The 23,370-nt window shown below is 38.6% G+C and overlaps 3 protein-coding genes across 5 annotated transcripts; 1 reads left to right on the top strand and 2 right to left on the bottom strand.

The window, feature by feature from the left end:
- The first annotated feature begins 1,156 nt into the window (after positions 1-1,156).
- Positions 1,157-17,902, top strand: LOC106648474 (zinc finger protein 658B). 3 transcript variants are annotated; one of them, XM_023459557.1, is made up of 10 exons: positions 1,157-1,761; positions 1,833-1,993; positions 14,587-14,664; positions 14,730-14,836; positions 14,904-14,999; positions 16,515-16,640; positions 16,729-16,821; positions 17,081-17,160; positions 17,242-17,349; positions 17,419-17,902. In XM_023459557.1, the coding sequence occupies exons 1-10, from the start codon at positions 1,615-1,617 to the stop codon at positions 17,569-17,571; spliced, it is 1,149 nt and encodes a 382-aa protein (XP_023315325.1). In that variant the 5' UTR covers positions 1,157-1,614; the 3' UTR covers positions 17,572-17,902. The 3 variants fall into 3 exon arrangements, with proteins under 3 accessions (XP_023315325.1, XP_023315323.1, XP_023315324.1); XM_023459555.1 differs by lacking the exons at positions 14,587-14,664; positions 14,730-14,836; positions 14,904-14,999; ... (3 more) ...; positions 17,242-17,349; positions 17,419-17,902 and adding an exon at positions 7,749-9,551; XM_023459556.1 differs by lacking the exons at positions 1,157-1,761; positions 1,833-1,993; positions 14,587-14,664; ... (5 more) ...; positions 17,242-17,349; positions 17,419-17,902 and adding exons at positions 7,409-7,672; positions 7,749-9,551.
- On the bottom strand, positions 9,618-11,479 carry LOC106648473 (ribosome biogenesis protein NOP53-like). The gene is made up of 3 exons (XM_023459558.1): positions 10,578-11,479; positions 9,867-10,354; positions 9,618-9,787 (listed from the first exon to the last, which is right to left on the bottom strand). Exons 1-3 carry the CDS (start codon positions 11,289-11,291, stop codon positions 9,691-9,693), a joined length of 1,299 nt encoding a protein of 432 aa, XP_023315326.1. The 5' UTR covers positions 11,292-11,479; the 3' UTR covers positions 9,618-9,690.
- On the bottom strand, positions 17,903-19,167 carry LOC106648571 (protein LLP homolog). Its single transcript, XM_014365534.2, has 3 exons — positions 19,056-19,167; positions 18,668-18,835; positions 17,903-18,237 (listed from the first exon to the last, which is right to left on the bottom strand). Exons 2-3 carry the CDS (start codon positions 18,831-18,833, stop codon positions 17,924-17,926), a joined length of 480 nt encoding a protein of 159 aa, XP_014221020.1. The 5' UTR covers positions 18,834-18,835; positions 19,056-19,167; the 3' UTR covers positions 17,903-17,923.
- Between the last annotated feature and the right edge of the window lie 4,203 nt (positions 19,168-23,370).

Here is a 23,370-nt window from a genome sequence, read left to right on the forward strand (position 1 = left end):
TCCGCAGAGCCTTTATCGATTATCGTTTTTGTATCCGACAATGAGAGTTCTCCATTAGAAATTCGTCATTGAAAATTTAACTGCTCGAACCTGTCACCGAGCTTGACGCGGATCGATCTCTTTCCCTTTCGGAGGACTTGACGCGGCCGCCGACTTTTCGATAATTAACCTCCTTTTCTCAAACTAGCACTCTGCGAAGAAAGGATAAATTATCTCTAATGCATCAACCAAGGTGATAATAAAGTTGACAACGATTGAATAAAATAAATGCTTACCAACTTAGCTTCGACTTTTTCCGGATATATATTTCACATTCTCACGTTTTGATCCGCGTGACCCGATCACCCCTCAGTATAATCGCACCGCACTCAACGCTGTCTCTTGGCCCGGACAATTTGCGCTCTCGTTTTTCGCGACTTTATAATTCCCTCGCGTAGCGTACTGACGCGCTAATCTCGCCACCGCACGCGTGTACACATAACGAGCTGCAGCAGCAGCAGCCGAGCTCGTTTCGAGGCGCGGGGGCAATATAACGTATAATCTTTTTCATAAAATGTATGTATATATCTCGCACACTCGTACAGCTAAGCTCTCTATATATGTGTGTCTGTCGCGCGCTGCCTTTTAAACCAAGCTCGCGCTCGCTCGTTAAACATTATATTATGTAATTATTCAAAAGGCAGCTCGTTATGGAGGCACATAACAGCTCATTTTACTATCGGACATTTATATTTATGCATCTTATTCTTTTTCTATCTCCCACTCGCTCGCTCGTTACATAAATGTAAACACACACACAGACAGACCGATAAATAAAACGAATCGAATAATTCGCGCAGCGTCGTGAGTTGGAAAAGCGCGTGGAATCTCGGTATATAAGTATCCGCTGCCGAGTTTTCACGGAAACGAGGAATCACGAGCTAGGCATTATATGTATTTTTCTCTTTCTTCGCGCGAGCGTATCATTTCGCAGCTCTCGACTTCTGCGCGCACAGAAGACGAAGAAGAACCAGAGAAGAGAGAATATCTCTCCGAGCGGCAGAAAAACGAGCATCGCAAAGGGTGAGCGCTCGCGAGAAATAGAAAAACACGTTACGAGCAGCAGCGGCAATGGTAGTAATGTACGAACAAAGACGGAGACTTTGTGTGCTGAGACGACGATGATGGTGTAGTGCATTCACACACAGAGCACCAAGTGCATAAAAAGGTAGAGGGGAGAGATATTTCTTCTATACGAGAGAGTCGCGCGCGCTGCATGGCGAAAGACAAGAGAGAGAGAGAAGAGAGAGAAACACGTGGTGGACGCGGAGAGCTCGCGGACGCGAGGGACGTTTTGCTTCTCGCAGTCGGTTATGCGAAAGCGAGTGGTGTGCCACTACTACGCCAGCACATAAGTGAAAGAGAAAAGAGTTTCTTTTAGTGGATGTGTGTGTGCGCGTGTGTTTTGTATTATGTGCAGCTTATAGCGTTTGTGTTTTATATGCCCACGATGGAGCAGCAGCATCTCGGAGCAGCGACTACCACGCGCCAACGATAACGACGACGACTATCAATTGTCGCACAAATGTATACACGAGCGACGTCGTAAAAAAAAGGATATATATCGATTTAACAATGGCTCCTGAGTATCGTGCCTCGGTCCCCGCCGGTTTGTTTTTGTTGTTATTTTTACTTCTGAGCGGAGCTCGCGGAGAACCGCTACCCGCGCAGACCAATCATCATCACCACCATCGCGCCCCCTCCCAGCAGCATCACAGCCGAGTAAGTCTAATTTAAAAATCCTGATTTCGATTCGTATTTATTTCAAAATAATAAAATAACGATCATTGCAGAACCCAACGAGTTGGCTACCGAGACACAACGCCCAGTACAATCCTCATCACACGCGCCACAATCACAATCGCGAAGCTGCCACTCAAACGACGACCACGACGACGACGACCGAACGAGAAGTCGATTTGTACCCACGATTTCAGGGCGTGCCGCAGCCAGGGTGAGTCTCGATTCTCGATTCCAGTTTTCCAGCGCACGTGTATATGGGCTAAAAATAACTTCATTCGGTCGCGCGAATTGCCGCGCGTGCGCGAGAAGATCGGTAACGACTGAATGAATCGAAAGGAAAACCGGTATCTCTCTCTCTCGTTTCGCGAAAACGTAAACTTTTTTTACGGGACACGTATTGTAACGCTGCGGGGATTATCCTTGCGACTCTGCAAGCTCGTTCAGTACGCCGAGATCGTCAAATTGGAAAAAAAATTAATACACAGACACGCTCGTTTTTACTGTTATCATAGAGAGTAGCAATTTATGTACAAAAGTATAATAACAGCTTCTTCCAACAGGCTGCCTCTTCTTCTTCGCAATTATTGTCGAGCTCGCGCGCGCGCGCCGCGTATAGTAGCTGTGTGTATGGCTAAATTTCGAAAAGAAGATAATCCGCGCGAGCTCGAAATATAATTATTCAAAGTGCCATAAGTATAAGGTTGGGAAAATTAAATCTCTCTCTCGGTCTATGCTCGACTGCTATGCGCTTATATATGAAGACTATACGGGTACGCAGTTAAAGCGATCGAGTTACAGCTGCTAGTAGAGAGAGAGAGAGAGAGAGAGAGAGAGAGAGAGAGAGAGATTGAGAAAAAGGAATGAGAGAAAAGAAGCGACAAACCTGTATTCGTACGTGCGTGACAATTTTATTTTATTTTCTTTTTTCGTAACTAAGCGCTTTAATACGGAAATATGAATGTCTCTGATAAGGGCTTAAACTCATTTAGCACTTTGCATTTTTTGAATAATCCCACGCTATTATCGATAGAAAAAATCCGATATAAACTCTTGGCGTTGAGGAAATCGACTTTAGTGCATGCATAGACGCTCAAAGGGTATATCATATTCAGTCTCCCGATGATAAAAATTGATGAGCGAGCGAAGATCGAGTTAAAATATATCGATGTTTTGTCCCTCGTGCGCGCGGGTCGTTATATATGCCAGCAAGAACGAATGTTGATACACGTGGTCGTTTTTTTTTCAACTTCGATGCATAGAGGCAACGCGATCATATTCCAGCGAAATTGTGGTCGGACGCGCTTCTTCTGTATACTAACGTCCGCGTGTCGAAGGTTTAACGTTTTTTTTCTTCTTTTAGATCGTCGAGTTACCGTCACAAGGATTCACGATAAAAAAAAACGAAAAAAAAATAGATTATCACGATAATCGCCTAAGAGGATAATGATATACACTTTGCGGATTTTTCAGAACTTTATATTATGTAAGCAAAGGAGTTAACGTATGCTAAATTGACAATCGTTTCCTTGTATATAATATAATACGCGCCGCTCTACGGTGATCGAGTCATTTTTTTGCATATCCATGTGACTCACGCGCCTGTATATGATAATTCACCTTCTTTGTCTATTTACACAAGTTCGTCGGAATCGTACTGCATTTTATGAACTTTTTTTTTATCGTGCCCCGGACCCGCTATATTGCTAGGGAATTCTAAATTTACCTCGTCTTTGTATTCCATTATTCGCGCTGCTCTCTCTCTTGACAATTTTCGTGTATATAACATATATACGCCCCCGCGCCGAGCTGCAGTAGTGTTGTTTTTGGCCCCGCAACGATGATAGCCACATTTGTATGCATCGTCGCGCGCTCTCGGTTTCTCAGAGGTCACTGCTACTTTACTGCCGCGTCTTCTTCTCCTCGCTGCTGTGTGTGTTTGATGCTCGGCGCGCAAGCATCCTCTTCTACGTGAGCGAAATCTCTTATTGCAGAAAGTAAGAGTTATAAAGGAGAGTAAAGCCATGCGCGGCTTAGATTGAAAATTCGACTCGATCTCCGGTGGTGATTTTTCTCGCATCCACCCACGCGTTCGCCACAGATCGAGTTCGCGTCGGAAAATTCGCCGCGCGATATAAATAATAGCAATAAAATTTTCGAGCGAGTCATTCGAGCTTTCGAGCGTAGCACAAAGAACAAGAGTCCTTTTACGGGTTGTTAATTTGTCACTTTGCTATTTGGGATACGATCGTGACGAGCGCGAGATGCAGTTCAGCTTGCGTCGTGCTCAGCAGTTAATGGATTATTATAAATTCAAAAGGTACGAAAGTTTCGTAATGATTTTGATGTAGATACACGAGCTGCAGTGCGTGGCTACAGCGCATATTATTACGCAATTCATTGTCGTTATAATCGTGTTGCACGTATATATATAATATGTATGTATACAGCTCTCGGTTCTAGCACAGATTAAAGATAGGTAACGTGTATATAGGTAGGCTCTTTGGCGGCTGTACGTCGCGCGATTCAACGAGACGACGATCCTCCACTGGGAAATGAATTTTCTCCCTCCCTCATCATATTATTATTATTGTTATTATTATTATTTATATGCAAAACTCGCCATCAGCGCCGTGGGTATATAAATACGCGCGAATACACGCGTATATATACCTTCGCGTGGAAATCTCGTATTACGGGTTCGTGAAAAATGCTTGTTATCGACGAGTAGTATAATGCGCGCGCGTCGATCGTTATATGTAACGATGTCGCCGAGAATTGAAAAAATTTGCGTCTGTGCAGATGCAAAATACAAATTACGGAAGGGTCGAGGTATATTATAATGCAGCTGCGTGGGAGCTATCGATAGATGGGCTATTTGGTAAAAAAAAAAACGGTTGAAAAAAATTTAGATTTAATGCAGATTTAATGTGAAATTAGATATTACGATTAAAGTGATTGATACTTAATTTTATAATTTTATAATTAAGGTACTGGTACTGCGATTATTTAATTATTATTACTATCCTTTTTTTTTATAAACTGCGCTAAAAGCTCAGTTTATAATTTCAAAGCGATAATAAACGCAAAGATTTAATCCTACACTCAAATTCAAATATTTCGATTGAAATCACTCAAAAAAAATCATAGAAATTAAATCGCAATTAAAGCCGCAACATCCACCACTAGATGGCGAGTACCTGAAAATCTGAAAGTCTGCAAGCGATAAAGTTAAAATGATCGTATAAGTAAAAGCAAAAGTTAAAATTTTTAAAGTTCAACATATTGATCTTAATCTCTTTATGATGAAAATTTAATTGACTATTTTAAGAGGACACCGAGATTGAAATAAATAATCACTAGTGGGTTTGATAAAAATTGACTTCCTCATCCGAGACAAGCTAGGATGAAAAGCTCAACTCGTTTCATCGTTGTCGGGGGCACACAACGCTCACGAGCGCGCCGCATCCCTCATCGCATCGCGGCTTAATTAATAAACGTCTCTAATGTTCGCGCTCGCTCGTCGGCGGAAATTCTCAACCGCGCAGCAAATTTCGCGAGCTGCAAATAACGCCTATATTAACAAGTAGCTCGAAATCCCCGCGTATTTAGCATAATTCGCCGATGATAATATTCATATATACGTAGTGGTACTGTACTGTACTTATATACGATAGGAGCTAATTTTGCAGTTGTGGAGCTGCGAAGCACAGCACGAGCACGTGAGCGCACGGGGGGGCTATACACAGGGCAATCTAATACTGTACTAGTGCCATTATATAAGTACGTTGCGAAAGTGCAGCACATCCTCGGAAATCCTCTCGCGCGCAGCGCTGCTTCTCTCGCCCCGCACCGACACTCGCGCATATTATAATATTAAGCTCTCTAATGGCAACGAGAGCTGCTGCTGCCGCCACGAATTGTTGCGCTATATATGCCAAGCGCGCCGTGATACTGATTCGAGAGAAGTCTTAATCGATACAATATAAGAGCAGCGACGGAACACACCCACCCACGCGTCTGCGAGGAGAGTCGAGCACTCAAAAATCGCTCGGGAGAGATGAATCGCAATAAAAAGAAGATGATGAAAAATCCGGCTCCGCTCGAACGTAATTAAATTTTCGCGTCTACGTCGTGTAGGTGAATTCGTTCGAACAGCTTCGATCCGATCGTAATACATTCGGCCGACGAAAGCATAATAATTTAGCGCACGCAGCTATCCTATCGCTATGTGTGTGTGCGTTCGGTTCGAATCAATACTCATATTCCGATTCGTATGGGTGAATGTGAGTGTGTATGCGTAGCAGCTTTCAGCATATGTGCATGAAAATCCTTTGAGGCAACACACACATCTATATATACCTGTTTATATAGCTCGTTTGCCTTCGACCTTATATATTATATTGCCTTTTTGTCGCTTACACACACACAGACACTTACGGAAATGGGCAGCTTTTCACGCGTGTCCCCTTTGGAAGATTCCCTGGAATATCGTATATATAAATTGTAAAAGGATACGTGAGAAAAGCTGCCTCGTCTCTGCACACGCTCTTTTATTATGCAGCACGCATGTACGATTGGATGCCATAGAGAGCAAATAAAGTGTAATATCGTAAGAGAAATTAAAAGTGAGAATATGCGTTTTTATTCATTGCAGCTTCGTAGCAATATAATGTTAAAAAAGATGAAAAAAAGCTCGGCTCGCACACGCGTGTACTATGTATGTATGTATGTAAGTCACGTTGACGATTATGTGCTAGCCTGCGGGAGCCGAAAAAAAAGGAAAAAAAACGTTGGAGAAGCAACGAGTCTTTTTTCTTTCTCGCTGATGAGTGTAAGGGGTTAAAGCATAACGCATTCCGTTTATGGAAGGACTATAAGTACGAATCATTTTTTTATTTCCCTTATAAATGCAGTAAAACCTGTCGTACCTGTGATTCGAAGTTTTTCTCGTCCTATTTTATTTTTTTTATATACACAAATAAGAAAAGAATCGCTCCACGTGTACGTGCATTAGCATCTTGGATAATTTCGTAATATTTACCGTACACACGCGCGATCGGCAGCTTCGTAGTATTCTTTTATTCCTATATACTTGTATATATACGCACTTAAAATTTCACGCGCATTTTGCGGAGCGGAGACAAAATTCATGGATATCTGCCTGTATTGCGCGGGGACACGTGCGTGCGTTTAACAGGGAAATATATCTGAAATTCTGACCACGAGGCTCTCTCCGTCGAGCGTGATGTCATATACGTGCGTGTATTAGGAGACATTAGGATGCGTGACACTTGCCCATCATCGATACACAGCTCACGAATATATATTTTGTCATTAATGACTGCGGAGGTCCGGAAAGATTCGCGTAGAGCTCGAGGGGGTGCGGAGTTTGATTTATTCTTGCGTGGAAAAGCCACGCGTAATCCGCAATTAGCTGGCTGAAAAATTAATGCGTCACGCGTGCGACGTTGATTTAATTGGGTTGGGTTTAAGTTGATTAAAAAGGGTGTAATTAGAATATAGAACAAGCTAATGACAATTCAGTATGCACACTCAAACATAGATGTATTTTTCACGATACCATCTTCGTATCGACGTTAGAGGGGGTATCCTTGAAGTAATTCGTTGCTGTATTTGTGTAATCGTCATTGACGTATTAGTGCAAAGCTAGGTTTTATTCGACAAGCAATTGTTTACAAATTGTTTCGACTTGTAACGACTAATTTTAACGACTGTACTAGAGTACAGATCCTTTCTTAAAAATCAAAGTATATAGGTGTTGAATACTCGAGGCGCATAACCTCCAATATTTTCTCATTGAGTATTGTGAAAATTGGCAGTGAATATATTTAATCGAGTAAACGATGGAAACCAACAGAGAAGTAGTCAGGTATACCTTTTTCGCGTGTATGTAATTCTATGATCATGAATCGAGAAATCTCTAATAATAGTCGATTGTTCTTCAGGGTGAAGGAAGAGCCGAGCGATACTTTGACGAACGCAGCAGACATGAAAATCAAGACCGAGGGTTTGTCGCTACAGGACAACTTAGACGCAAAAATATTCATCGATTATGAGTGCGAAGATGTTAAACTTGAACCGAAGGCTCAATCAACGATCATCTGTAAATCTGAATGTGAACATTTTCAGCCATCTGTTAAAATTGAAAACAAAAAACAATCCAATGACACAAATGGAAGAAGTCTAATTGCTTTGATAAAAAAAGACTTCGATTACGATGATAATTGTCAGTTAAATGTGAGCTCTCGTTTGAAATTCGCCAATTATGAGGAACTGAAAAATTGGGAAAAAATTGTTAAAAAAAATTCATCCTTTATGCTAAAAAAGAATCCAGAAACTGACACGGGAAAAACAAGTCTGAAAAAGCATAAAAATACGATACTTGAAAAAATTAGACCATACGAATGTAGTATTTGCCACCAACTATTCAAAGCCCCAAGCAAACTCAAAATTCATGTGAGTATAGTACATTATCACGACAGACCTTTTGAATGTGAAATTTCTCATAAATCGTTTGGACAAAACAGCCACCTCAATCAACACATAAATACAGTACACAATCGAATCAAACCCTTCGAATGTGATATTTGCTACAAATCATTTGGACAAAAAAGTACCCTCAAAACTCACATAACAGTGGTGCATGATAGAAGCAAACTTTTCGAATGTGAATTTTGTCACCAGACATTTAGACACCAGGGTAATCTAAAACAGCACATAATCGTAGTACATGATCGGAGCAAACCCTTCGAATGCGATATTTGTCAAAAATCATTTGGATACAATAGTACCCTCAAAAGACACTTAAATACAGTACACAATCGTAGGAAACGCTTCGAATGTGAGATTTGTTACAAATCATTTGGATACCAGAAGGGTCTCAAGAGACACATAAATGAAATACATGATCATCGCGAAACGTTTGAGTGTGAAATTTGTCATAAATCATTTGGGCGAAAAAATAATCTAAAAACTCACATTGATATAATACATAATCGGAATAAACCCTTCGAGTGTGAGGTTTGTCACAAGTCATTTGGACAGAAAGTTCATCTCAAAGTTCACATCGATGCAGTACATAATCGCAGCAAATCCTTAGAATGTGAGATTTGTCTCAAATCATTTGTATACTTAGGTAATCTCAAAAAGCATATTTGCGTTTAATAATTAGGAAAAAAGTACCCTCAAAACTCACGTACATGCAGTGCAATGTAACAAATCTTTAAAAAAATTGAATAAATCCCAATAAATTTGGATGCAGTACGTTTACATAAATCTTCATAAATAGTAGAGTAATAAAACACGCAAGGAGAAAATATCGCAGACAACAGCGGCAACAAAGAGGCTTATATGGCATATACAAGCTGTGGATCGAGCGAAACGAGCCCGAGCCTTGCCTGTCAGGACTTGACTTCTCATTACTTAATACATTTTTTATCGAATTATTTTCAACGTTACATCTACTGCTGAAACTTTTTTTTAATTTCTTTAAAAAAATCCTCAAAAGGTTTACTTTACACAAAGATAAATAAAAATCCAGTATCAAAAAGAATAAACAACAACCTTCTACAATTTCTCAAAAATTTCTTGACTGGATTTTATAAAATATAATAGAAAATTGTGAGGTTTCAATATATCATGAGATCATACATGAACATATGACAATACTGATTTAACTAATTCAGAGCCATGAAATTTTTCTTTACCTTTTTTACTAAATATATTATTGATTGATTATTAGAAATAAATTGTTTAACGTGGAAAATTTGATTATTTTGAAAATATAAGGTTTAATAAAAAAATGGCAAAAAATGAACTTTGAATAAAAATACAAACTTATATTGTACTCGTAATCACTAAAATAACAATAAATTATACAATACTAATTTACTTGACTTTCTTGCCTATTGCTTGGTTGATTAGGTTTTGATCAATTTTGTGATCTGCTTTTAAAAATTTCTTGATCTTAGCCTTATCTTTTTTCCTGTAACAAACAAAATTTCAATATTTTATATCAACACCTTTTTTTTTGTTCTAATTTTAAATTTTAAATTTGTACTTACAGAACAAGAGAGCTTGGTGCCACAATATTACGTTGTTGCAGAGATTTGAATCGATCTTTCAATATATTGCCCACTGGTTGGATACTTCTCAAACTTCCTACGAGTTCTTCGCTCAATTGAAACTCTTGTTCTAATGGTTCAAATTTCTTTTTGTTCAAGACCTTTGTTGTAAGATTTTCTGTTTTCTTTGCTTCCTCTCTCTTTTGTTTGAGAATTTTATTCTTTTCCTCTGTTTTGTTCAATTTTTTTGTTATTTGTGATAAATGATAAACATCAGCAACTTTTCTTTTCTCTAATTGTTTAATTAATTTTTGGCGTCTTATTTCCTTTTCTATCTTCTGTCTATTACGTTGAGCATTTGTTTTTTTGTTTCGTTCTTTTGACACTTTTTTAATCTGTTTATTATTTTCTGTTTTTGTCTTGTCTTCGTCTTCTTTTCCCTTCTCTTCATCAAGTATAAAAGGTTCTAACTTATCAGTTACTGGAACCTAAAAAATATGCATAAAATATTATGCTAGTCTGAATATATTTAACCATTAGATTTGATTGCATCAAAGATAATTTTAGATAACAACATTTTTCATTATTGAAAATATGTCAGCCAGATTACCAAGTGTAAAACATAGTTTAATAAAATAATCATATTGATTTAAAGAAAAATTTAACATAAAATAATTGTTTTTGAATGAAATTTTTTTGAATATTTTTTACCTTTTTGAAGATTGCACGAGTAACACGATTCAAGTGCTTTTCTTCCTTGATCAATTTTTGTTCATCATCTGCAAGTTTTTTTAAAAGATCTTGATGATCTTTATAAGCAGGATTGTATGATGTACCTGGATGAGATACAATCACTGCAGGTAATCCTGAGGGCCTCTTTAACACAGAAGTAGGAACATTTTTGCGTTTATGACCAGTGTTTGCTAGCGTATGAGTTACAGTAATATTTTGTAACCATTCACTTTGAGGAATTTTTTCAACAGATTCTGAATCCCAGAGATCTCCTTTAAAAATATCTCCCATTTCGGGCATAGCAATTTTCTGAGTCAATGTCACTTTATTTTTCAATCTCTTTTGAAGAGTCTTCTGTCGCTCTTCAGGTGTTCTCACCCTGTTTCTCTTAACAAGTGGATCAGGAACAGCTGAATACTCTGTTAAAATGCTAAAACACTTTGGTTGACTGCTAACTAAAGTATCCCTGTACTGTTTTTTACTTATTTTTTCTTGTTTTGTATCATCAAAAAATAGTTCAGAGTCCTTTTTATCAGAGAGAGAACCACCCAATCTCTCTTGTAACAAACTTTCTTGTAAATGGCTATCAAATTCTTGGGTATCTATTTTAATCCAAGTTTTTTTCTTGTTTTTTGAACTTCTAATTTTTTTAGAGGTTGGTTTAAATGCTGGCTTTAGTTTTAGGACAGACATTATGAACAATTATTGCTATTTTTTCTTTCACGATTAAATTGAAGAATCTTAAATTCTTCGCGCGTGTGCATAAAACACACAGAGAGTATATTTACACCCGTTGACGGCGCAACAGAGTTCACAAAACTAGCAGAAAATATTGGTTGACTGAACTTTACGGTTCACCATGTGCTCGGTCCGGAGTTTAGGCGTGTGAGTCTGAGTCGCATGCGGTCATTTCTGACACTTTTGTGAACACTGACTGCGCAGTGTTGTATAGGTTATATAAAGTGTTCGGCGCCGCGCTTGTTTGAATCAGTAATGGATGAAAGATGTTTTTCATTGAAAAATCAACTCAAGTTCCTCGCTCGGGGGGCGCTTGGTCGAAGTTCGGACTCGGCGAAGTTTTGCCCCAGGAAGTCGGAATGTGAGATTTGTCATTTGGATATAAAGGTAATCTCAATATACTCATTCAAAAACAGTGCACAGTCGGAGCAAACCTTTCAAATGTGCTATGTTTGTCACAAAACATTTGGACGAAAAAGTCATCTCAAAAGGCACATTAGTGTTGTATAATTTGGAAAAAATTACACTCAAAACTCACGTAAATGCAGTGCATAATTGTTACCAATTTTGATGGCATGTTTGAAAACTTTTAGCATTAATATTCTGCAAATTTTTGAAAAAACCTTAAAGCATTTAAAATGTGAAAAAATGTTCTCCATCCTTCATAGATAAACTTATAAATTTGATAACACATCTTATAGTTTTTATTTATTTTCTTGTCGCTGTGAAACCTAATTTTACTCATTCCATACATTCATTTACCTTCCACTAATTGATCCTTATCTTTGTGTCGGTAGAAAGTCCTTTCAGATTCTCCAATTTCCAAACTTTGCGTCGAGTAACATTGGCCCGTTATTTTTCAACTTTGGCCGCGTAGCAATGGACTATGCATGATGACATAATCTGCGTACGAATAAGATTGTTTGGAAGATCGAGCTAAACTCGTATCTTTGCTCGAGATGCTTTTTCACGAATCGCCTTCTTGGGCTATTAACCCTAACGTTATCACTGTAGCAGGAATACGTATGCAAATTGGGGCTCCAGGATAAATTTTTCTGGTATTCCCACGCCCGAGCTCGAGTGTCCTTGCACCCGACACCGACACACGTGTGCGCACATGTCAAGCGAAATTAGCGAGCGAAAGAGAAAGAGCCACACCTTGGCTGACACACACACACATATTGGTAATACGCGCTCGAAATTCCGATATGAATTCCCATTGTCGCGCGAAGCACGTGTTTCTCTCTGCATTCGCTGTATATATCGGCACGGGCCGTCGCGCGACAATGCGAATAAGGAGCTGCCTCGCGAAAGCCCCGAGATATATACGTCGTCGTGCCTATATTATTTACACCGAGGTAAACGGCGATATTTCGTATATGCCGGGCGGCATATTGCTGTATATTACACAGACACATACTCGAAAAACGCATTCAATCGAGATCGATCCTTATCGTCCCGCAACGCTTTATTACGCTTGATAAAAAGGCACATAACGTATATTTACATCGAGTTAAGAGCTGACAATGTAACAAGCGTCTCGCTGCAGTGTCGTGAGTAGATCGTTTATATATCGTATGTATATATCCACCGGAGACCGCCCAGCGCGTAATCTCCCACGGGTAATCTTGGCATGGCGGTTATACACTATTTCTCTGTGTGCTTATACTACTGCGCTCCGTGTCGTGCCCGCGCGACTTCGACCTATAGCCTTTCACGCGTATATAAGGTATATATAATAATAAATATATGTAAAGCGCAAAAAATGTATGCTGTACAGCATAGTTATGGGAGCTCGATCGAGTTGGACACTCTGTCGCGCTTTCGCAATTTAATATAATTTGGCTTGCAATGGCGCGAGATGTTGCCTATGTGTACGTTTCTTTAATTATTACCACTAGAAAATTTAAAAACACATAGTATTTCCCATTTTGACGGTCCGCCTTAACTTATACAATTAGTTTTAATCTTCCACTTGAAGATTTGCAGTTATACAGGTACTCGCCATCTAGTGGTGGATGCTGGCTTTAGTTATGATTGAATTTATATGATTTATTTTTAGCAATTTCTATCAAAATTAATTTTGAGTTCAATATTAAATTTTAGATCTTCATTATGAAAGTTATTGTATTTGATTGCACATTCGTGCATTTTTGATGCAGTTTATGCCAACAACTCGAAAATGTCCCAAGTACCTTGTTCTGACTCAAATGTCAATTTTTTCCACAAAATCTGCATTCAATTTAAGGCTCTCTTCAATATTCCACATATGAATCGAAAGGGAGAAAGAAAAACGCGATTAGCGCGCGCGCGTGATACGCAGGCAGGCGAGAAATCCGATATATATATTCCTCAGGCGAGCGAACGAGCGCGAAAAAACCTCCAGTCGCGTATACATATACGATGATAAATCTCGACTGGCTGTATAGAAGGTGGTGCGCGCAACGCAACGCACGCAACACACTCGAAGGTATTTCCCGTTTTCCACTACATATACACTACGCGCGCGGACGTCATCTTTTACTTTTAGCGCGCGGCGGAAACGCACCGCATTGCAACGAGTATAATTTTATATCCTATCTGCCTGCAGCGGCTAAAGCAGCATCGGCATCGGGTGTATTATATATCGATTAAAGGAATTACGCCTCTCGTATCGTACTTATTGCTACTACTACTGCTACGCTGTGTATAGCTGGGGGTTTAATTTTCACTTATCGCGGCTTCGAGCTGCGAGAGCCGATATATAGCCGAGCGAGAGTATATCGCCCCGATGAGCTGCCCGAAGATGTATAACGATTTATTGCCGCTCGTATAATTCCTGACATTATATTGGCTCGGGAGAAAAGCTCGGAATCCTTTTTTTTTACTGTACACATAACACACAGCTCTGTGTGTGTGTGTGTGTGAAATCGCCGACACGCAGAATCAATTTCGAAGCCCGAGCTATGATCGTATAGTACATTATTATTATCACTATTATGTATAAGGAATTTCGCACGCAATGAAAAGCTCTAAATCACTCCCGGGATAAATATATATAATGTATATTATAAAGTGATATAATATACAATGCACTCGAGAGCTGCCATTGCATTTCTATTAAAAGTGATGGATCGTTTCCTCTGGCAGCGGCACGTCAATTTCGCCATTCTCGCCTATTTATAGAAAATCGTTATAATGCAATTCATCAAACGACAATGGCTCGTACTTATTATTAAATACGATTTCTTGTGTTTTGTGTGTTTCGCAGGAGACGAGTATGCTGGAGCGGCTCCGAAACGAGCGGCAGTAGCGCATCATCGTCGGGATTCAATTATCGTCAGCCGAGGTATACAAGGCAAAATCACGACAGTGTATTATAACCAAAGTTAACTCCATATATCATACTTGCAGGCTGCATTCGTTCGGCGACCAACAGCAGCAGCAGCAGCAAGCCGTCGGACTCGTTTGCTGTCCCGGTTGGACTCAGGTCACGCGACTGAGCTTCGGCTGCAACAAACGTGAGTGCTAACAACTTCGACGAATATGATTTCCAAAATTTCCAATTTAATTTCTGTGTGCTCGCAGCGTTGTGCAGCGTCGCCTGCCAGAACGGAGGAGTCTGCTCGTCGCCCAATAGATGCGCCTGTCCCAGGGGCTTCACCGGCAGCTACTGTCAAACGGGTGAGGCGATCGCCTTCCGAATATATAATATATCCATTTTACGCAGTATAAGATTTAATCAGAAAATAGATCTTGCGCATGTGTAATATCGTATTATAATATGTCACTGCCTGCGCTGCTGCTGTCTCTGGTGCGCGCGGGGGCGTATAATGTACACCGAAGGCAATTCGAGTTAGCCCAACCCCCGTATAATCGCATTAACGTTATGTGTGTCTGTGTGAAGCTACAGCAACAGTATATACACTGTCAAAGAGAGTGAGGGAATTTCCTATTAAGCTTGACAAAGTGAGCTTGGGCTTTGCCTTTCTGTATAGCACTCGGAGCGCGGCTCAAGATGTTTCCCATGTATAATTTGCAAGCTCCACGCACAACCACACACGGCAACGTCACTTCATATACAATATCGTCGCATATACAACCCAAAGTCGTCGATCGATTTCTTTGCCCGCCACCCCGAGCAGCAATGGGATTAAAATGTGTACGTACACGCGCGCGCGCGCGGGTTTACTCGAGAAAAGGCGTGTGGGTTGAGCAAAATTATTACACACGCTCGGCAGGCGAAAAATCGCCAAAGCTCACGCGAAAACTATTTAGCCCGGCTCTGGGGGAGCTCTCTCTGTTGTAAATCTCATTAGTTCATAATTAAATGGGAACTTGCTTTATGGTCTATATCGATACTGAACGGAGCGGGCGAAAATCAATCGATCGACAATCCCGCAGCCAACAGTGTTATAATATACATGGGTCAAGTCACGTCGGTGGTCGAACAAAAGAAGATACATCCCTGAATTTTAGCCTTCCAACCTGGTAGAAGTGCCTTACATTAATAATGCCCCTTTTTTGATACCATTACTATCAGATTAAATGACCCGAAAATGACAATTTAATTGTTTCGAAAAATTTAGATTGGCTCTCAAACGCTATAAGCCTTCACCGTTAGATGGCGAGTACCTTTGCCCGTAAATCTGCAAGTGGCAAAGTGAAGATAATTGTATTAATTGTCATAATTGTCAAGGCTTATTATTAATGCGGTATTATTCATCCCAATCGTAAAATTGAATTAATTACGTTTTACATTTCAATTACCGAAATTGCGGGGTTTAGATGGTAGTTCACTCGAATTTGATCTGGACGAAATGACCATCTTAAAAAGCAAAGGTCGAAATAATTTTCGTGTCCAAGAGTCTTTTTCGTAGACCAAAAAATATTCATCATTTCTACCGGGCTTGTTTTCATCCTCGCTTCAGCTCTTATGAACGATCGACCACGGGAGCGCCGCGTCGAGGCAGATGCAAAAAGAGACAGCGACCGAATTATCGCTCAATTATGAAGAAAATTAAATCTCGCCATTCCGCGCGCGCGAGGATGAAATTCCTGGCATATTATCGGGTATTTTTAGGATTTCAACTCGACGTTTTTAATTATCCCGTCCGAGCTCAAAACTCACTTATCGATTCTTAATTTCTCTGTCGCAGCTGTGATACGTACTTTTTATGGTATTACATATACTTACAGATATCGACGAGTGCGTGAGCGAGAAGCCCTGCGATCAGATCTGCATCAACACGGCCGGCTCGTACGAGTGCTACTGTCGTAGCGGCTACAATTTACAGGCCGATCGACAGTCCTGCAGGAGGAATGGTTAATGATTATTTACTTTAATATACCGCCCAATTCAAACTTGCTGGTAAATATAAATGTTTTTTCCACTTTTTGTCACGGCTCACAGTCACGGAAGACGACGACGTCGTTGCACTCGAGGCCCGCGACCTGATCGGCGACTTCGGCAAAGACAGCACAACGAGGAGGCCACTGCTGCGCGGTAAGTACCCACAAAGATGTCGAACGATCTCCCCTCGACGAAAGTTTTGAGGCCAAGTCAGATGTCAAAAGCTCGCGCATGTATCTATCTTTAAGTCTCGCGCTGAGTTTCTGAGCACCGATGAATGATGACTTGGCGCGTCGACACTTGTCCCGCGGATATAAATCTTGGTTTATTTTTTATTCTTTCTTTTTTTGGGGACTAAGAAGTTCGAGCCGGAATCGAAGTTGAGCTAGATTAATCTTTTGATTTTATGCAGATACGGAAAATGACGTGAACGAGACAGAGGAAGAAGGAAGTTACGAGGCGCTTCTGAGGAGGCTAGAGAAGATGGAAAAGGTACGTATGCTTTTGATTTTTTGGGTAAAGTTTACTCTAAATTTTTAATAAGCAATGATTCTGATTAATGGATAATTCCAGGTATTGGCAAAGAGTAAAAAGAGAGATGCAGAGGCCGGAGAGATTGTCACAAAAATCGCTGCTGCGATAAACAGCATCGATGAGATTCGAAGAAGTGTTCAAGACATGGTAATTCAATCATTGGTATTATGCGCATCGATGCTAATTTCTCACCATGATATCTTTTTGTTTTCTCAGCACTTGATGCAGCAAGAAATTTACGAGCTTAGAAATAAGGTCAAGTTATACGAGTACGAGTCCAGAAAGATTCAACATCTGAGCAACAAAGTCGTTGATTTGGAGAATATCTTGAGGCTACGGTGTAGATCAAACATGTATTTCAGAAAATGAAAAACTTTCATTCGTCTGCATGAAATTTTTCAATTTCGTATAAAATTTTGTAATAAGTAGCATTTAAAACAATATTTTGATAAAAAGTGTACATTTTTATTAAGCAAGCAAGATAGCGATGTAAGCAAATATGTATTCAATAATGAATACTATTGTTACTGCTAATCGCTAAAATATCAAAGTACAATTTAAATTGTATTTTTTTTACAAATGGAACATTTAAATACTTTTTCTAAGTAAACTTAACATTATAGTTTGATATTTAATAATAATAAAAAAAGATCTTATAGAAAATGAACTTCCTATTTTTATAAAAATAACCTAACTCTTGTCAACAATTATAAAAGTATAATTATTCTTCTTTTTTAGATTTATTCTTATTCTTTAGTTTTTTTTTATCTTTTCGTGTCAATCTCTTGTCTTTCTTTGAGATCGCTTTTTTGTTCTTGGCACGACCTTTCTTGTGTTTTGCGATATGTCTGGGGTTCATCCAAATTGGATAATTTCCATGCTCATTTTTCAAGGATTTTTTACTGAACTTCTTAGCGGGAGCTTGTACAGTTCCATCATCCATGGGTTCAACTTCATCATCTCCTTCTTTTTCAGCTTCTTTTTCAGCTTCTTCTTTCTTTATGATACTTTCTTTGATTGCTTCAGCGTTTGTGACTGAAAATTGAATTGAAGATATAGTAAATGAAATAAACAGAAATATATATATTTATTCGTTTGAAAATCAAATTTTAAATACTTCAATGTGAATTTAATTTAATTTTATAATAAAAGTTGATCAAGTCTAATAACATACACTCATGATCAGTTTAACTTAATTGATATAGAAGAACATCTGAGTATATTTTTCTTTAGAAAATCAAATTTTAAACACTTTCATGTGATATTAATTTAATTTTAAAATATAAGTTGATTAAATTTCCCAGATTTATGGTCAATTTAATTTAATGAATATAGTAGACTTCAAGTAAATGATAAAAAAAATTGTAAAGCAGAGTATTCAACTCGACTTTTCAAAATATTTTAATCTAAGCTTATTTTCAAAGTATTTATCAACTTGGTTATTCTAATAACAAGTACTACATACCTGTAGCAATTTCTTGAATTTCTGACATATCAATGTCTTTGTTAGCTGCAGCATTGTCGTCAATGCCTAAGGTTTGCTTCAGCCTGGCAAGTTCTTTTTCTCCATAACGTATTCTTTTGACTGCTCTGCACTTTCTGCGCCATTTGCTTCTCAGTGACTTTGCCATTTCTATAAAAAAAAATATTTTAAGTACACTCGAGTTTCATAAAATTATTCATGTTGTTTACAAGAAATATCAAATAAGTTGGAACAAAACTAATTCAAATGCACATGCCAAACATAACCCTTACATTTTTGTATATTTATGGTTTTAAGTATAGAATTGAACATAAACCTTTGATAATTTGTTCATTAATTATTATTAGATAATTTATGATTTGTAACATACCTCAATGAATAAACTGTGTCAAGTAGTAATAACAATTATTTATCGGCGAGTACGCAGTACTCGAAATGAAAAACACGTGCGACTCGGTCGATTATCTGAGGCAGGCACCAGCGGCTAGCAGAACATAAGATACGACGAATTCCAAGTTAAAAAAATGTCCGCACCGAAGACGCGGGGGCGCTCGACTACAGATCGCTGGATAGAATAGTGCGTGAGCTACCTTATCGGCTCTTGACGATGTAGAATTTAATACAAAAGTACTTCAAATTTTTGAATTTAATTTTAAGTTTTCAAAGCCATATTAGTATTTTTGAAAAGCATAATGAGAAAATTCGATTTCTGTCTAGAATGTAAGTAAATTTAGAGTCGCTTATACACAAAGTCACTTCTTTAATTAGTAGTTTTTTAATGAAATTCAAGAAAAAAAAACACGTTTTTAAACTTTGCGATTTTTTATACCGAGATAGAAGCATTTAAACAGAAAAATGTTAAGAAAAAAACGTCTTCACTCGACAAAAATCAAAGGACTCAAAGAAAATGATTTCAGATTTTTTGGAGAACTTTTTTGAAAATCGATTCCGGTTTTTCGAGTTGCGGCATGTGTTAACTACAATATTCTGGACTCATATACATATTTTTCTCAGTTTTTACACCTTAGCGAAGATCGGAATAACTTGGGAAATAACTACCGGTCTAATAAAAATAGTATACAAGCCTAATTAAACGTACTCTGGGACTTTTATGTTTTTTACGGTCTAGGGCAGTAATATATTATTCGGTCAGTGAGAATCTTTCATATTAGTATACCAAATCCCAGAAAACAGCTCCCGTTTCATCTGCCCTCTAGCAGATTTCATGTTTAACACATTGCCCTCTAACGGAAATGATCTTTTGCTATAAAATGTTATTAACTTTTATTTAAGTCTTATTCTTTAAAATTTTTTTTTAATTAATGAATTCTTAAATAATTGTTTGACGGTTTTTTTGGACACACATATCTTCAGCTCGATATTTTTCTCCGTTTGAAAGTTATTATGGTTCCGTACCAACAAATTTAATGCCACACACACACACACATGCACGCATGGCACATATAGACATTTGTTGAAAATTCTATGTAGTTAGCGAATATAAAAATGAAATCATACAATGTCTGTTTCAAAAGTTCATTCTATATTTTTTTCAAAATTTGTAATTGCTAAATAGAGAGATCTGTAAACGTGTATTATCGTTTATTATCGTTTGTAAGCATGAAAAAATTTTTATGAACAACTTCCTATGAACTATGAAGTTGATATCATTGTAACTGGAAAATGAAAAAAAAAAACTTTGAAATGTTATTAACTTTTATAAAATTTTATAAACGTCTATAAACTTTTATTAGAGTCTTAAATCTGAATAATTATATGAATTAATAAAAGTTAATAAAAGTTTATAAAAGTTTATAAAAGTTTATTAATTTTTCTATAAGAAGCGATTTTCGTTAGGGCCTAAAGCGTTCCACCTGCTTCAGCAGTACATTGCCTCACATTTGTGAATTATGACACACCTGAAGTTGGCTTGAGAGAAAAATGTTAATAGATCTGTCTTACGGACATTTTTACCGTATATACGTTTGCGCGTACGCATCGGCCTCCGACGCATCAGTCGCAGTCTACACTCATACACATGCACACGTGAACACACGCACAAGTCGTGTTAACGCGTCATGCGCGACTTTTCAAATTCTAAACAATTTCTGAAGTTGACTCGTGTATTCACGCCCCTCGTTTTTTACGACCACGGAAAAATGTTGTGCCGTTTTTCGTCTCTACGATTCCAGGCAGCCAACGTATGTAAATTGGCCGCAACAAGAAGATCAATACCACCAGCATTTAACCTACTGCTGCACACGAGTACGGCCTGCAGAGGTACACCAAAAAAACCGGACGAAACAGGAAAAGTAACAGAAAAAAAAGCAGATTCAGAACTTTCAAACTTAATAAAAAGGACCGACTCACTCAAAATCGACGAGAGGCCATCTGTGGCTGTGGTAACGTTTATAAATATTTAAAAAAAAAAAAAAAATCATTTGACCATGACAGAAGCGATTTTTAAACGATTATTCCGACTGACTCCGAAATGTGGAAATCGCATCGGTGGTGCGTCTGTATAACCTCTCGACAGTCGCGTTACAAAGCTCGAATTGATAGAAACGCGTGTTCGGGGTAGCATACGCAGAACGAAGAAGTGTCAAAACTCCGTCGACATGGATGTGTGTGCATAATCGATTGATCTGTCGCTTTTGTCATCATGCCCTACAGTTGTTGGCCGGCTGCGGGCACTGGGACGGCACCTTACCAGTGGAAGCCGTATCCCTGGCCATACATCTGGATCGACGCAACATTAAAGCGGATTACTACGCGGGGACTTATAAGATAGATTGGGCTATGAATCACTCGCTCGGGGATGGACACATCAGACATCCTCATGATTTTGAGGAACCGGAAGCATTACGCATTGCTCGTGACGATGCCAGGCGTGTTATGGAGGGAACAATCATCCATGATACGGAGTATCTCATAGATTACAAGTGTAATCGTTTTTATGGTGGACTCTTCATTCCCGGTGGTGACGGTACCACGAATTGGCTATTTCTTAAAAACATGTGGCCGGTCCTTTACAGCTTTGCAAATGGAAAGAAAGAAAGACCGATCGGCACGATATCCAACGGTGGTTATGGGACTGCCAGGGTTCTGAGCGGAGTGAAAATCACCATTGGAAAAACAGGTAAGAAGAAACCAATCATAAAACATTATAAAGCACCCACATAATTAATGAAAAATTTGTAAATATTAATGCGAGCTTGTAGAGGAGACAGTAAGCAACTTTCTAGAGGACGAGTGGGTGAAAAATATGACGGAGATTGGCGCGAACCTGCAGGCGGGGGGCGTTCAAGATGTAGTACACTGCGAGACATACAACATTTACAGCACACCCGGCCACTTGGCCTGCGACAGTCATCATTACTACGACATTTATCTTGGCGTCGGTAAACTCGTCGACGCAATGAAGGACGACATTGAACGTTGGGAGATAGATAATAATTCTGATTGTAATTGACTCAACATTTAATAATATTATGTATTTAGTCTGTACTGTTGTTGTGCGATTGAATAAAAAGTCACTTTTTCTTGTAATTTCGCATCGCCATCGACATAGAAAATGTATGATTTTTTATGATCGATCCACATTAATTTTATCGATCGAGATTTTTTCGCTTGTTTTTAAATTGAAGAAAATTTCACGACGAGGAAATGGAAAAAATACTCAAAGCTTGTGCACTTTGTTCTGATTGAATTTCATTAATCTGGTACATTTTTCTACCTGATGGTGTTATGTTAATTTTATAATAAAACATGACCATTCAATATGTATTTTTTTTCAAGACGCTTTTGAATATCAATATCCTAACTTGCTGATTCCACTCGGAAAAAGAATCCATTTATGCTCGTCTTAGAATGATTAAGGATTGTGTCGATACACAAAGTGGACTTTCCATTGGCGGTATACTTCGTAAATGTGGATGAAAAAATTTAATGACGATTGTGCCACTTGTTGCCGATGCAAATGATGAACTTCGCAGTTTTTTGCAGCACATTATCACTCTCTGGGCATGCTTGTTTCGGTATTAAGATTTCGCCGAAGGTAAAACGTTTTAATCGTGTAATTTCAAGGTCGATGAACTTTCTTCATCTCAATGCACGTGCCTTGGGATGCTTTTTTTGATTGGAAAACTCCCATTTCTGCTTCTTTGTCGCATGCAATATTTCGAAGATAAAGAAAAATAATCAAACGATCTTTTTTCTTAAAAGCCGTATTCTCATAAAATATTGTCAATGTGTCCCTAAGAAAAAGCCAAATAAAACCAGTCAACAACAATCAGTAACATCAACATCAATAATTTTCTTCGCGTGGAAAACTTCAAAGCCATTTACTGAAGCGGAAGTTATTGAACAATTTAATTCTAACCAAGAAATGTTCTTTACATTTCTTCGAGAGTAATGAAAGCGCCTTCAACAATTCAAAATGAAAGATCCAATCTACACCACTGGCTGAGCGAAACCAAATTATTATCTCGGGCTTGGATAGCACGAATAAAAGTCGAACGTCCGTTCGCTCGGGTGGTAGGCGAATTCAAGTTATTGATGGCGCCGCCAACACAAAAACTCAAGACACGTTATCGCATCATCCAAGAGTTTTCAAATTCTAAACAATTTTTCATTTGCTCCGCGCGATTTTGAAGTGAAACATTTTTTTTCACTGCTGCGAAAAA

The sequence above is a fragment of the Trichogramma pretiosum genome, unplaced genomic scaffold (genome assembly GCF_000599845.2).
Source record: "Trichogramma pretiosum strain Unisexual culture from Peru unplaced genomic scaffold, Tpre_2.0 scaffold7, whole genome shotgun sequence".
NCBI lineage: Eukaryota > Metazoa > Arthropoda > Insecta > Hymenoptera > Trichogrammatidae > Trichogramma > Trichogramma pretiosum.

What these genes read in the sequence shown, in the direction of transcription:
- LOC106648474 (XM_023459555.1), top strand. Translation starts at nt 1,615, where the DNA reads ATGGCTCCTGAGTATCGTGCCTCGGTCCCCGCCGGTTTGTTTTTGTTG. An exon ending in CCCAGCAGCATCACAGCCGA is followed by an intron (nt 1,762 to 1,832) that starts GTAAGTCTAATT and finishes CGATCATTGCAG; the next exon opens with AACCCAACGAGTTGGCTACC. An exon ending in CAGGGCGTGCCGCAGCCAGG is followed by an intron (nt 1,994 to 7,748) that starts GTGAGTCTCGAT and finishes ATTGTTCTTCAG; the next exon opens with GGTGAAGGAAGAGCCGAGCG.
- LOC106648473 (XM_023459558.1), bottom strand. Translation starts at nt 11,291, where the DNA reads ATGTCTGTCCTAAAACTAAAGCCAGCATTTAAACCAACCTCTAAAAAA. An exon ending in CTCGTGCAATCTTCAAAAAG is followed by an intron (nt 10,355 to 10,577) that starts GTAAAAAATATT and finishes CATATTTTTTAG; the next exon opens with GTTCCAGTAACTGATAAGTT. An exon ending in GCACCAAGCTCTCTTGTTCT is followed by an intron (nt 9,788 to 9,866) that starts GTAAGTACAAAT and finishes TGTTTGTTACAG; the next exon opens with GAAAAAAGATAAGGCTAAGA.
- LOC106648571 (XM_014365534.2), bottom strand. Translation starts at nt 18,833, where the DNA reads ATGGCAAAGTCACTGAGAAGCAAATGGCGCAGAAAGTGCAGAGCAGTC. An exon ending in AATTCAAGAAATTGCTACAG is followed by an intron (nt 18,238 to 18,667) that starts GTATGTAGTACT and finishes TTCAATTTTCAG; the next exon opens with TCACAAACGCTGAAGCAATC.